Source organism: Psittacula echo (genome assembly GCF_963264785.1).
Source record: "Psittacula echo genome assembly, chromosome: 9".
Lineage (NCBI taxonomy): Eukaryota > Metazoa > Chordata > Aves > Psittaciformes > Psittacidae > Psittacula > Psittacula echo.
In genome coordinates, this window is record NC_137745.1 from 4,415,055 (window position 1) to 4,430,729 (window position 15,675).

General features: G+C 43.2%; 1 protein-coding gene across 1 annotated transcript; it reads right to left on the minus strand.

Annotated features, from left to right (window-relative positions):
* Positions 1-393: 393 nt before the first annotated feature.
* Positions 394-3,186, minus strand: GP9 (glycoprotein IX platelet). The gene is made up of 2 exons (XM_080625658.1): positions 3,103-3,186; positions 394-1,708 (listed from the first exon to the last, which is right to left on the minus strand). Exon 2 carries the CDS (start codon positions 1,699-1,701, stop codon positions 1,105-1,107), a length of 597 nt encoding a protein of 198 aa, XP_080481784.1. The 5' UTR covers positions 1,702-1,708; positions 3,103-3,186; the 3' UTR covers positions 394-1,104.
* Between the last annotated feature and the right edge of the window lie 12,489 nt (positions 3,187-15,675).

Consider the following 15,675-nt stretch of genomic DNA (forward strand, 5'->3'; position numbering starts at 1 on the left):
CCACTCCTGTGACTAGGAGCTAGGTAAAGAGCCAAGCAGTCTTTAGTGTCTTCAGCAGATAACCTTGAATGCCTGGCTCAGGTTTGGGGCTAGGAGGAGCACTTGCTAAATGTGTCTTGAACTGAACTGACAGCAATAGTATTAATTTTAGAAGACCTTCAGAGATCTCCCATCTAAGTAGCCTAACTTCATCAAACCAGATGGGGTCCCAGCGGGAATTGCTGTCCTTGGAGCCTCATGAATCAGATTAGGGAAAAAACAATATGCTTGAGTCTTTGCAATGTTTTTTCTGTGAGGAAGGATAAGAGAAAGGAAGAGAGTACATCCTCTTCAAAGCTGTTTTATCAAACCCAGTGTATGGAATGTCAATAGTAAGACTGGAAGACAAGCTCTGGAACTTTCTCAGGGATTTAATCAGCAATGTGTAGAGCTGTGCAGGAAATCAATCTTGGCTGAGTATGAATGTTCAATAAACTTCAGTATTTCAGTTTCATATAGAAAACTTTTTATTGTTAGCTCTGTAGGAAATTCAGTGATATTTCAAATTATTTCTATGGATTATATTCTCATTAAGAGGCTGTCTTTAGACATACTCAGTAAGGGGTACATTCAGTGGCTGACCTGTAGAACCATAGAGGTTTTGCTGTTAGGAAACTGAACCTGCAGAAGAGACGATGGAATTTACACACAAGAAGGGTCGTTCCAAGCCCACTAGGACACTGTGAGGGGTAGCAGGTTGTGAACTCACACAGCTTCTGAGTCAGAAAAGAATTACTAACCAGTACATTTGTGTTCATCTCCAACTATGACAAAGTGTAGGATTTGGGGATGTAAATCTTCCCCCTGAGAATACAGTGGGAAAATGCTAAGTTAAATGGTTTTTAAAAATTAGAAACTGCTTTTCATGTGAGTAGATGGCAGCAGAACGAAACTTGCCTATTGTACATCACCAAGCTCAGTTTGAAAGGAAATGAAATCAAACTTGCCTAGCTGGGGAACCACGCTTTGACCCCTGGAATTGTTTGTAGCATCTTCACCATTGAAACTGGTGTTGCCAGTACATGTGCTGCTTGGTGGTGGCAGAGTTGGGTGTTTCTGTTAAAGCTAGTGGCAGCAACCAGCCCGAGGGGCAGGCTGACGTAGGTTTAGTTGGCAGACCAGCTTTCTGGAGAATTTCAGAGCCCATGCTACTAAAATAAGTGTGATTATTGCTCCAGCAATTAAAATGAGGTCTCGCCAAAAGAACTCCAGACACTTGATGGGGAGAAGCCTCTTGCAACTCCCCAGCTCGTTCCCAGTCAGCTGCCTCAAGGGCTTCATCCTCACAGGAGCTGGGGTTGCGCATATGGCTTTTGCAAGAGAGGGTGCAGAGACGTCTTCTAACCAGAGTTTGAGGTACAGGATGTGACAGTCACAGTTCCAAGGGTTGTCAGAGGTTTTCACCTCCTCCAGGCTGTGCAAGCTGTCCAGGGTGCCAGGAGGAACAGAGGTCAGGCTGTTGTTCTGGAGATAAAGCCTCTTGGTGTCACCAGGCAAGGCAGGCACTGCTGTCAGCTTCCTTGAGCTGCAGTCGATCTGCAAACCCTTTGTGTCTCCCAGCGACTTGCAGTCACAGGAGGCAGGACAGGCTTCAGCCTGAGTCATGTGGAACAGCAATGATACAGCAAAGCCTGCAGCAGTGATGAACTCTGTCTTGTTCATGCTTCAGCTACTCAGAGAATAAGAAGAATATTAATCTGATAAGTGGGATACATTAGCATGTTTCTAAATTCAGAACTACAACACAGCTATCTCTCAGGATTACTTGGGAGGTTTAGGTTTTGGAAGCAAATCTTTAGCTTTCTGTATTTCCCATAGAGCCATTCTTCCAGACATTAAGTAGCATAAAAGCAGCTGGGAGAGCGCACAGTGTTCCCATTCTGTCTCTAGTTCATTGCCTTATTGTATGAAATAGATTGTTGTTCAAAGTTCTGGAACAGAACGTCACCAGGAGGTGATGATAAAAACTAGTCAGGTTTAGGCCAAGATTTTGACTCTGTTTCTATACTTCACAGGCCTAGTGTTAAAATTGGGTGTTGAAGTCAGTTTTCAAAATTGAGTTCAAGAGATTGAGTAATTGTAAATATCTAAAAATCTTCTTTCTGAGAGGATGAAGGTTCTAACCAGGAATCACACATAACACATAACCAGGAACCATAAAAAAACCTACTGGAAGTACGTATTTTTATGTGGCAAAAGGTTCTTTTTTGCTGCCCGGTGGGTTTGCATCTCCAAGAACATACAGTTTAAGATGCGGGTGAATGGAGAACTGGTCATGTTGCGTATCTGGTACTGCTTGTCTTTTGGGGATTAAATAACCATGCTTCGGAATAGCAGGTAATTATCCGTTTTGCTGTATCATTCCCACTTCTGTAGAGTAGATCCCACTAGACTTCAGGCTTAGTCCCTTGTGTTTGACAGTTTAAAACCTCAAAAGCTATTCTCTTTCTCTGTTCCCTACTACTTCTCTGCATTGAAAACCACACAGCTATCCTTGGGATTGGAATTTGAAACACAAACTTCCTTGTACAGGTCAGGGAATTTCCAATCTTGAAACCATCTTTCTTTATGAATTCAAAACAAGTGAAGACTCTTATTTTTCTGTAGGAAGCTTCATTTAATAAAGACTAAAATGGTAGGAAAAATTGATTGATTTTGGTTTAAATCAATTTGCTTCAATTTACTTCCAAGGATTGTGTAAATAGCTTTTCAGAATTAAGTTAGACAGCTTTAGATTCCTGAGCTAAATACTTCATTCCTATGTTTTAAATTGGATCAATGCTGCATAAATGTTAAGCTTTGTCACAGAGAAGCTGAAATGTGAATCCCACCAATCTCCTATGTCTTTGTTAGCAAGGAGTTAGTGGGAATACTCATCTGTTACTTTAGAAGAAATCTACTACAGCTGGTATTTCCAAAGCAGACGTCTTAAAAGACAGATCATGTCATCTGACTAAAAATGTCAAGCAATATCTATAGAAAAGATGATCTCATCTGATTTGATATAAAGACAACAAGAAAATAAGGCAGAAACGCAGAGCTGACTTACTGACTGACACTTACCCTTATTTATTCCCTCTTGATTCCTTTCCCTCTGCTTGGTGAAGTGGTGCAGTACACACAGCAACTGGAGCTGACGTTTTGAAGAGTCACTGAGGAAATGTGATACAGAAGATGAGCCTTTTCCTGTGCATAACAGGAAACCTTCCCACTGGAAGATGCTGTGTGTGGTTGACATGTGTCATGGCATAGAGTGCTTGGGGCATTCTTGTTTTTTCTCCAGACAAGAGGAAATGCTTTTGAATTTCTCTTATTGCTTATGTATTTTCCCTACTAAACCTGGCAATGTCTGGGAAACCTAAAATGACTTGTGGCAATCTAGTAGGTTTTCCTCAGCTGTAATAATCCACAGGTATAAAAGCTGGCTTGAGCTTCAGCCGCAAGGCCAGGCAGGAGACAAGGCAGTTAAAGCTAGCCCATGAAACAGAGCTCTCAATTCAGTCCAAGCCACATATGTTTGATATCTGCCTTGCCAGTGATTAAGGAAAATGTGTAAAAACACCATAGCATCAACATAATGTATTAGTCAGGTGAGATCAACTGGAGCAGCTCTGCTCTGGAGCCGGGCTGAGAGAGCTGGGCTGGTTCAGCCTGGAAAAGAGAAGGCTCCTGAAGGGAGGCCTTAGAGCAGCTCCAGTGCCTGAAAGCAACCTATGATATGTCCAAAACAAGGTTAAGCCGACAAGTGAAAGGAAGGTTGCTGTGATGATCAGGGATTTGGGAAACCTCTCGGATGTGAGGAAGCTGAGTGTGACCTGCACTCTGCAGCTCTGAGCTGGAATGCCAGACACAGGTTGGTGCCCCTGACCCAGCCATGGGTATGATGAAGGATACGTGTGTATGGATCAACTGGTGAGTTCTGTTTTGGTTCTTGTGATATTTTGTGGAATGTAATTGCTTTGTAATGTCCAATTTTTGGAGTTTAGCAATGAATTCCCAAGTAGTAAGGGTAGGCACACTGGAAAGGATCACTGTCGCCTTCCTCAGCACAGCCCGGGGGGCAGGAATGGCCTTGGGCACATACAAAGCATGTCCCCAAGGCTGTGTATAGATCACCAGAGGACTGTGATCCTCCCAGTTCCTTTGCACTCCAGTTGCTGAAGAGCATAACTGCTGAATAATAGCAATGCATCATCTTAGAACATAACATGCTCTGTGTATATTTGGTTGGAAAGCCAGCAATTCAGCATGATGCAAGTGTATAATATACATGTATCTGTCCATCTAAGTAAAGAGTGCCATGTTTGTGTAGAAGAACATCGAAAATAGGATTTCCTTTTCTCTTTTTAATGTGGAATTTTAGAATAGAATTGAAGGAAGCTTTTCTTTGCTTTAGTTACCAAACATGATCCCTCCAGACTGAAGACAGCAGCTGACATTTGGAAATGCAGTGTGTTGTGGATCTGATGTTTAATTCAGACCAGTTCTTGTTCAGCGTGTAGTTCTGGGGTCAGGCTTTGGGCTGTGGTCTGCATTTGGAAATGAAAGCCAGGTGAGTTTCAGACATTGCAGATGTGCAGTAGAGCCCTGATTCTGAGCTGTTGTTTCTTTATAACATGCTGCTCTTGGGGGAAGGGAAATTACTCTGATAGCAAGTCCTGTGGTTTAATTCTTACTTCTATTTAAAGTACTTTTCTTCATCAAGTCTGATTACCAGTAGCCTGAAGTTTGTTAGGAACTTTGTTAAGAAAATGACTTACTGTGTAGCTCTGCTCTTTAGTGTTTCAGAAGGTAATTTAGACAGTGCTGGAGGGGGAGGATGAAAATACTTCAAACCCTGTTTGAATTTTGATCTCTTCTGTGAGATGAGGAAAGTGATTCTCCCTTGTCAAAATGAGGAGCTCATCTGCTTGTCAGATGTTCAGCAGCTGCACCCGTGGCTGGACTGCTGATAATGGGAAGAGCCTTCCATCTATTTTGGAAGTACGTCACTAGACTATAGGTGTCATAGATGCTTCCTGTATCACAGTCTATGCCATGTGCCTTAAGGAATGCTGCCACTCAGAGTAAAAGTTTTCCTGTTACATGGGGAAATTGAATGCTGCATCTTTTTGCACTGAAACATGCAAAACACTGGGAATCCTCTGGGATCCATTCGCAAATTCTGTGCAATGAGTAATCCTCACAGAGGCTGTCCTACGTTCCTCTGGCTGCTGTGTTACACGTGGTTGGAAAGTAGCTGGTCATGCTGGATCCCTGACTGTTACACACTATGAGGACCATGGGCCAGCTTCTTCAGCTCTGTGTGGAGGTGAACGTGTGCAGAGAGTATCTGACAGAAGCAAAGCTTAGAATACAAGACATTTGCATTTATGGTTTCAGGGGTATAGCTTTTTGTAGGACAAATGAGGATTCTTCGTTTAAGAGGATTTATTAAGAGCCAGTTGGGGGAAAAACTTTATAATCTGCTATAGTCTTGTTACAGTCTGAAAATATCCTTTCCATGGAGTGAATCCAGCTGAAGGTTTTGTGAATGAGAGAGGCTGTGTTGTCTCAGTGGAGAGGTACTTCTGACACTCTTGTTTCCCAAATAAAACTGCTCTCGCTTCCTTCCTCCCTGTAAGCTCACTTCTCTGCATTAGTTTTCCTGTGAGGCCTTGACTGTTCTGGTCAGTTCTGTGGGTCTGACTGCTTAGAGAAGGAGACAAAGGAGGTGAAGGGAGAAGCAGGTAAGAATAAAAGCTGCAAGTGCAAGATCAATGTGCAGCTCAAATGCGTGACCTGTCAAGAGGAAACTTGGCCAGAATGTGCTATTATTCTTCATAGACAGTTTCAGGGAGTTATAGTCACTTCTTGCTGTCAGTGACCTGTTCTTGACCTAGAACGAACTCTTTCTCCAGCGCTATTGCCGTTCCAGTGCTGAACAACCTTGCCACATCACACTGTCGATAGATGGCAAAGTGCTTCTCTCTCAAGTTCTAGCATCTTGATTAACTCTGTTCTTTCATATTTGCAAGTAGATTGCTGAGAGCAGGCTAACCAAAATAGTACTTTAGGATTGGATGTGAGTCACTGGCAATTCATGAATTATACAAATAAGTGATTAAGCAAAAAGAAGGAAAAAAGATCAATCATGAAATTCATTCCCACATCAAGGAATATTGCTTGCAGGAATGAATTCTAGAAAATCTGTGATTTCTCTCGCATTAGGAGTTACTGTTGCCCCAGGGCCAGACTATTCTTGTTATCTGCTGTACCCTACAGAATTAGCCTGCTAGAGCTAGTATGTATAAGTAGGAGGACTCTGAATTTCCTTCTGTTCATATTGTGTTTCCCATTGCACATTTACTGTGGAAATTCTGCCTCTGTCAAATCGAATATCCTATTTCCTTGGAAGACTATTACCCAGACACGTCATTGTCATTGAGGAAATTCTCCTCCTAAATTGTAGTCCACCCATTTTATCAAATACTTCTTTCTCCTCCCACCCATTCTCATAAAGAAACTCCCTTCTTGCTGTTGTCATTGTTCAAATGGCACGTTGCTGTGTAATCATCCGCTATTGCTTACCTTTCCACTAGGTGTCCTTCCAGTTGTTTTTGTTAAATGTTGCGCATCGCTGCCTGAAACAACCCTCAAATATAATTTATCAATTCAAAATCATTGTCTGAAAGGCTGAAATATTATATTCTTTTAGGATATTACATTTTCCATAGTTTCCAAGTTAAAAATGTAATAGATGTACAAAATGTGTGTATTAAGTGATGTGTCTACACCAGACAGCTAACCTCCTGTTTGTGTTTTGTGGAACTCTTAGGGTCTTGAGCCCATTAATGAAAGCAAATATTGACAGACAGTTTGGATCCAAGCTGTCCTCAGGAAAACATTAATACCGTTTATGTTAAGTTGTGACAATGATTTAGCACACAGGGGGAAGCTTCTAGAGAGTCTCTAAAACCACTATTACAGCCCACCATCAAGGGAGTATTTCCCTCCACAAGGTAGTGCTTTGGCCATGCCCTGCATTCCTGGTTCAGTTCCCAGCTCTGATCATGAATGCAGACATCCATCCCCGCAGCAGCCACCACAGCCAGTGTCTGTCGTGTGCTTCAGCAGCTGAGTGTGGTGTTGACACGTTGCTGTGAAGCGCTGGACTTGGTAAATGCAGTCACCTATGCCCCTCTCTGCCTTGCTTTGCTGAATTAAAAGTAACCAGTTTTCCAGCTCTTTATGCACAGTCACTGTTACTCAAAACACACCACCAGGTTTCACTCAGTTACAACACAATGCTGCATTTATGTGAATTGAGCTTTCAGAGCAAATCACAGAATCCCAGCCCAGTTTGTGTAGGAAGGAACCTTAAAGCTCATCCAGTTCCAACCCCCTCAACTGAGCTCATCTCAGTCTCCTCTCTGGCAGGTTAAAGCCATTCCCCTTGTCCTGTCCCTACAGGCCCTTGTCCAAAGCCCCTCTCCAGGTTTCCTGTAGCCCCTTTAGGCACTGGAGCTGCTCTCAGGTCTCCCCTTAAGGAGCCTTCTCTCCCCAGGCTGAAACAGCCCAGCACTTGGCTCAGAGCAGAGCTGCTCCAGCCCATATGTTACATGCTAACATATAGTAAAAATAAAAAACAAAAACGTAGCAGACAAGCTGTAATTTAACATCAACCTGAGGATTTTTTCACTGACTTTAATAGAGGAGCCAAGATCTTGTCTTTGTGGAATATACCCCTAGCAATGGTCTTTAACAGGGCTCTAAGTCATGGCTGAGTTCTCTGGGCAACTCTTAAACACACACTCCTAAAAAGTGAACACTGAACAGAATGGAACTACAGAAAGACTGACCCTGGCTATTCATCAGTATGAACTGTGCTTCCTCCCCCAGCAGGACAACACTGCAGGACACATTGGCATATTGCATACGTGTGCATTGGAAATGGACTTGTAATAGGTGAGACAGATGGCAGGAAGAAAGAAGAAAACCAAGGGGTGAGGAGCATACATCTACACATGCAGTAGCAGCAAAGTGCTGAAAGGAAGACCTGAAGTAGCCAGGAAGAAAGGCTTTAAGGAAACAGACACTTATGGCAGCATGTGTCCTCACATGGAATTGGTCAGGTTCAAGTTCAAACAAGAGCTGCCTGTTCCCTGTCCCTTCTGGTTTTCTAAAGAAAATTAAATAATGTTTATGACCAATAGATCTGCAATACTCTCACAGCTCTGAATGGAGCTGGAGTGATGTCTTCTTGCCTTCTGGTGGGTGATGAACATGGTGGCTGTCTTTCAAAGCCAGGAAGAACGTGGAGCTTGCTGGGCATAGGCCTTCCTTACCACATGGCCAAGATGACTCCTCCAGCCTTTGCCGTGGTCAGACTGTGCCAGCAGTTTTACACACTCCTCTGATGTTGCACAGTGGTTGTGCAATGACACTGCTGTTATTTCTATACTGTATGAAGCAGCCCTAGACTTTTCATTGTATTTTAAGCATTCTGCCCTTGGGGCTTTTTCACGTAAATGAAAAATGCTGTTAGCAACTCTGTACTCATGAAACTCACATCAGACCAACTCCCCAGTAAGACCTTTGAAACCTTTTGAAGATGCATTGGAAAACAAAGCACATTTGTTCAGTCACAGACATCTTCACCCTCAGCAACACTGTGAGCTGACTCAACAAAAAAGGCAAGTACTGAATTTCAGTTTACAAACTTGCTTAGAAACTATGAAAGCCTAAAAATAAGGTGACATCTGCACTATTTATTAGTTGGATCCAATATCCGGGAGGGTGAGGAAATCTCAGTCCTCACTGAATTGAGAATGAGCATCTGTGCTTCTTTCCTCAGATGTTCAATTTATATCCGCAGGACCTTTGCCCTGAGGAAACTGCTGACTGCTCTGGATGTTCTTTTATTCCACTATTAATCACAGTCAAAATGAGAAGCTTCTTGAGCAAGTATTTTCAGACAGAAGGGTTTGATAGCCCTGCTTGACATGTCAGGAAAGAAAATGTCATTTTGCAACTCTGGAAATTAATGGACTCACATTTTTCTCGACCCACAGGAAATGTATGTTTTTCCCCTCATTCCCTAAAAATAATATGCCTGTTTACTGGCTAGAGATAGGGAGGTGATTCAGCAAACTCCTGGCCCCTCAAGCCCCAGTTCCAAACCCTAGCAATGCCAGAGCTTGGCACATGAAATTAAGCTCAAGAAAGTGCTTAGGTGATAGTTCTTCTGGGCACCAGTTCCTGTAACAACCCGTGGTGGGGTATCAGCTCACCAGCCTGAGCAGCTCTTTTTATTGTTTCTTCTTCTGTATGTGTCAAATCATGCTCCCGGCTGCCCAGGGGTGGAACAACCTCCTCTCCACCTTTCATAGGTGTGTAACTAATCTCAAATTTGGTCAAGGGCCTCTAGGGACAGGACAAGGGGAATGGCTTTAACCTGCCAGAGGGGAGACTGAGATGAGCTCTTAGGCAGAAGTTCTTCCCTGTGAGGGTGCTGAGGCACTGGCCCAGGGTGCCCAGAGAAGCTGTGGCTGCCCCATCCCTGGCAGTGTTCAAGGCCAGGTTGGACACAGGGGCTTTGAGCAAGCTGCTCTAGTGGAAGGTGTCCCTGCCTATGGCAGGGGGTTGGAACTGGGTGAGCTTTAAGGTCCCTTCCAACCCAAACCATTCCATGGTGCTGTGATTCTATGAAGTAGCATCTGCAAGTGCCACAGGTGAAGCCTGCAGGCACAGCTTTATTCACATAAGCAAAACATTCTTTTTCATCCTATTGACTTCCAGAGCAAGATTAAGAAAGATTTAATAGAATTTTGATCATTTTTTCCTCACCTGCCAGGCATGCAAACTGAGCCAAAACTAGGAGCTGTCATAAAGCTCTGCTCAGATACAGCAGTCTAGCAATGGGGATTAAGCTGGAGGTAGCTTTTTACTTGCTGTACATTCTGGAAAGGGGTCCTCTCTACTGTAAATTGTCTTATTCATAGAGATTTATCAGCAATGCCACAGAGTTTGGAGAATAAGAAAAGAAAAACTAATTGGGTTCACTAGGAAACAAATAGAAACATCCAAAAGAATGGAGATAATGAGTAAAGGCCAAAAGCAAAGCAAAATCTGGGGCAAAATACTGTGATCTCACTACCACACTTAGATCCCTCCCTTAAAACAGTGAAAAGTATCAAATACTGCTGAATGGAGCCCATGACAAAGACTTAAGTGAAAAGGGAATCTCATGGATTTTGATTTGCTCATCCTTTTACCTGAAAGAACCCAACACTGCAGAATATGTTGCATGAGGACTCTTCATTTCCAAAACAAGTAAAGCAGGCAGATTTTCTGTAGTCATCAAACCTGAGCAATGTTCTTTAGCTTGTGCCAACAAAGGTGCTGCAGCCAGACCCGCAGAGCTATGAGGCAAAGGCCGATTGATTTCAGTTGCATCCTCAGGGTGAGCTGCTGTCTAGAGAACACAGAGCTTCCCTCTCATTCCTGGCTCTGGTTTGCCCTGTTAGAGGCCGAGACACTGCAGGTGTCCTGTGCCTGTCAACATGGAAGCAATGATCCCATGAGAATCACTGCAGGACAACATCAAACCACCAAGGTTCATCAGAGCTGATGTGGAGATAAATTATCAATACCCTCCAACTGGCTCTAGTCAAGGTAGGAAGTTTCACTGCAGTACAGCATTAAGCCTGGGTTTGAGCTACAGAGAGCAAATGAGGGCAGGGAGAGAATTAGATTATGTGGGAAGAGACTTGCAGCATCACCTAATGAATTTACAGTCCTCCTCAGAGAACACTGCTTGTTTACCCCTGTATACATGACTGTATGATTAATTCATCTGCCAGCTTGATCAAACTACTCTCCAAACTGTCATATATGAGGATTCAGTGATAGGAAATAATGGGATTAGCACAGCAGCATTTCAGCTTTTGTGATCTTTATCATGGATCACACTATATGAAAGATTTCCTTCAGAACCCAGCAGGTGGAGGCACGTGCTCAGCATCCATTAGCAGTATCTTAATGCCAGTGAGCAGAATTTGGACAAGGGAAACTTTGATGGCTCTAAACACCAAGCCTACTAACACGAAGTTAGCAGAAAATAGCAACATATTATATTGCTTTAAAATGCAAATATATTTTGAGGGATGCAATGCAAGAATTGGAAAACTGGGGTTGGCAATAGTGTTATCTCACACATTAAAGCAAATACTGTGTGGTAACGCAGTTTGAGGGCACAGTTCATGTCCTCCCAACAGCAAAGAATCATAGAATAGTTTGGTTTGGAAAGGACCTTAAGATCATCAAGTTTCAACACCCCTGCCATGGGCAGGGACACCTCACACTAGATCATGTCACCCAAGGCTCTACACAACCTGGCCTTGAACACTGCCAGGGATGAAGCATTCACCACTTCTCTGGCAAGCTCTGCCAGCGCCTCAGCACCCTCACGGTAAAGAACTTCCTCCTTACAGCTAACCCTGAACTTTCCCTGTTTTAGCTTGAACCCACCCATCACCCCTTGTCCCTGATGCAGAGTCCCTCTCCAGTATCCATGAAAACTGCAGTTTTGACAACATCTTTAAAGTGGGTTAAAGGAGTAAGCTGGGGTGGGTGCTCCTGACAGCCCATCTGCCCTGCAGTAGTTAAGCAGCAGCAGATCAGATCTGTCTGCAGTGACTTCCTGGGACAATCCCCGTGGGATCAGAAATCTTCTGCAGTTCCCTGCGGCACAAAGAACATAACCAGGCCCATCTGCAAGCTCCAGCAACACAATCAGTGTGTAAATACAGTGTTAGGATGGAAGGAGTAATGTGACTGTAGCTGATTGCATCTGGAAAGATTAATCATTGAAAACATCTCTAGAGCTGACTGCTCTATCTCAACACCCCAGGAAGTCACCGCTTTATAAAGGTCAATACAAACCTAACCATCTTACCAAATATGAACAGGGAATTAGATGCTGCAATGAATTATCATGGTAAACATGGGCTTTTCCAATAAGGGCTTTTACATCAGATACTCATTAATTTCTAACTGATCTTTCCAAGAGCAACTGCTCAGCATGACAATAAAGCTCAACGCCCTGCCTTCAACCTTCCAACTCTGCAAGCAGAAAAGAGCAGGACTGTAGTTAATAGAGATGAAGACTGATTTTGTTCAGCAACAAACTCCTTAAGCACCATAGCACTCAGAGTGCTGCTTAATCTCAGGCATTTTACAGTCCTCCTACTGCTATTATGCAGTAACCTGGTTAAATATCTCTAGCAGGCTTGACTGCACAGCTAGCAGGGCCTTCAAACAGGGTTCACTTGTGGCTGGTTCCTTGGTTGTCACACTGGCAATGTGAAAAGAATGCTTTACTGCCCGATCTATTTGGGCCAATCTGGAACTGAGGACACCACATCCAACCATACATACTAGGAGAGGTGGTGCTATCTTGCACTATCTTTAATCTGGTCCCAAGTACTGAACCTCCATGAGCACCTGGAACAAATTGGACACCTTTCCAGAGTGAATATTGCAGTTTAGTTTCCTCTAAAATAGTTTCCTCTAGAAGGAATGCATGGAAAATGGAAAAGATCACAAGATAAGATGAAAGAAGGGAGATTGAGATGAGCTCTTAGGCAGAAGCTCTTCCCTGTGAGGGTGCTGAGGCGCTGGCACAGGGTGCCCGGTGAAGCTGTGGCTGCCCCATCCCTGGCAGTGTTCAAGGCCAGGTTGGACACAGGGGCTTGGAGCAACCTGCTCTAGTGGAAGGTGTCCCTGCTCATGGCAGGGGTTGGAACTGGATGAGCTTTAAGGTCCCTTCCAACACAAACCATTCTAGAATTCTATGATATAAAACAATGTGCAACTTTCTTGGATTGTAAGTACTGGACTTCTATACTTATTAAATGAGGTGATGGTGAATGTTCTGACAGGGAGACTGCATTTAAATTACTATGATTTGCGAAAGGAAAATACTAAAACTTAGAAGCTTTTTAAAATGATTTTAGCACTTCTTGTGTTTCTGTAAGTTCTTGATAAGAAGGAAAATACCACCTAAATAAGTTACATTTCTCTGTGGCTAGCTATTTTTATGAATGTTAGTGTGGTTTAACCCTGAAGCACATCATATCAGCCATAGGTAAGAGGAAGTGTAAACCAGACTGGCGTTGACTGAGTGACAGGGAAAAGTATTTAAGACCTTTTAAACAATGAAAAGAGAATTCTGACTACCTGAAAGAAGAATCACCAGGCAAATGGAGAAATGTATGGTAGGAAAAAATACATCTTTTTGCAGAAAATATGCTTGAGATCTACAGTGATTTTTAGAGATTTGAAGAGCCATGGTGTAGTCTGCAAAATGTGATGCACAATGTGATTTTGGTAGATATAAACCTTTTCCTTCCATTTTGAATGACTTCTTTCTGATGTTATTAAAATGCTTACTACAAATCAAATACCCTTCAGAACTGAGGTATACCAGGAAGTATCTTCCTCTTCAACTTTCCCAGTTCTTTGATCTGATTTAGATAACCTATACTTTGTTCAGAAAGCAGATTTAAGCTGGTTTAACCCAAGAGATGTATGTCAGTTGAATGGATGCCCCACTGGTCAGGGCTTTCATTTAGGATATGGGAGAGCTGGGTTTAATTCCTTCCTCTGCATAACATGCAGTTATTTATGCAAAGTGGAGCAGCTCCATCGGGAAAGATTAAGAGAGAACCCAGTGGGTCAGTAGTGCAAGGGGGAGAGAATTGGTGATGATGTGGGAGACCAGTGCTAAGTCCCTACTCGATTATATTCAGTCTCCCAGCTCCTGGGTGAGTTCCGTATCCCTGGACTGATGGTTATACTGAAGAGCTCTTAATGCAATTTATGTCAACTAAATCAAATCCAGTTTAATGAATTGAACTTTTTCTGGCCCAAGTATTTAAGTGGAAAATTCCTGGTCTGTTCTGCTTGCTAAGCTTGTACTTTCTCCAGCTGTGTGAAGGGACTGGTATATCACCTCCTCTTCCCTCTGCCACTCGAGGGACTCTGCTTACTCAGTCCTCATCACTCTCTAGAAGGAAGAGCCATTAATATGGATGTCCTGACCAAATTCATCAGTGGTATTCTTTTTATCTTAACATGTATTTTCCATAGTCTCTAGCAGCTACCTATTTCACCTTAAATGTGGGTAAAGAATCATTTCTACACTGCTCCCATTCCACAAAGCTCAGTTCTTGGGGCAGCCCTGGTGCTGCTCCTCTGCTCACAGTCTGTGCCCTTGCTTAAAGGTCTCTGCTGGAGTCATTCTTCACCACAGCACACAGTGCATTGATTTTCCACGTTTCTCGGAGTGACTGTGCCTGCTGTGAGCTCTCCATTTCCATAGTGATGTGCTTAGCACTCATCACCACGTTCAGGACTGATTTCCCATTCTAGGTAGGGCACATCCCTTGCCAGGCTGGGTTTTTGTTGTGTCAGGTCTGCTGAAATATCACATTATTTTCTCATCTGTTGTCTGGTAACTTTGCTTTTTTTTTCCTCTTTTGTTTTGTTGGAACCTTCTGAACAGAAATGGAATTTTTCCCCTTCCTATTATTCAAGCCAGCAGTTCTTTAAAACTGCAAACAAACGTTATCCTTCCACTGAAGCTAAGTGGGACAGCTCTTGGGGTGTCCTGACTTTCTGATGCCTCTGCAGGGGGATGGCAACAGAGCCCCTGTTTCACAGAGACACACGTACACTCACAACCTCACTAGGACTAACCCCTGTGCACTGAGGATGCCACTTAGATCAGGGAGGAACTGATATTTCTCAAGTTCTCTCCCATTTTCCCCTGGGATGTTTAGAGGGATAAGCAAGCTCTCCAGCACCTCAGCCAAAAGAAGTCATGGAGGATTACTGTGGCCTAAAAGACTCCCTGAAGGAGCCTCTCCCCAAGGTTTTTTTACTAGTCCTGTGCACACCTGTAACACGGATGGGGCTTCTCAGAGGGTCCACCGGTGCTCAGGATAGGCCAAAGCAGAAGTTTTGATCTCCCCATAGTAAAAACATGCTCTGGATGAGCAGCATAAAGAATAGTTTTTGATTTCAACAAGCCTTTTTAGGATAAGAACGGCATCAGTTCACTTGGTACCTCTCACCAGCATTCTTAAAACTCCCAAGACTCTTGGCATAACGTGACTGACCCGATGACAGAGCTGTAGTAACTTTGAATGTACATATTGATATGTACATAGCAGTGCCACCAGCTCACCAAGAAAAGGCAGGTACTTTCTGCCTTTGTGTTTCATCGGCTTTTCAAATGCAAGTGTCTTTGCTGTTACTCTTATCAAATACTGTTTCCACACATGGTATGAAACATTCTCTTGTTCTTGCATATCCAATGGTTACTTTATTCAGAGAAATAAATGCACATGGACTGGTAAAACACAATTAACCAGGCAGATTTCAATCCTGAGGAGTTCATTCCCCATGTAACTTACTGCGAAGATGGTGGGACTTTTATGGGCTGGTTCATAATGCTGTATGCACTTCAGAGCACAAAACCAAATGAGAGTTACTGGAAGCAAGCAGGGAATGTAAAGCACTGACTCAGGTAGGTGCCCTTGATCAGGCAATGTAGAAGCTGTTTATTGGAAATATCCCTTATCTGCCTTC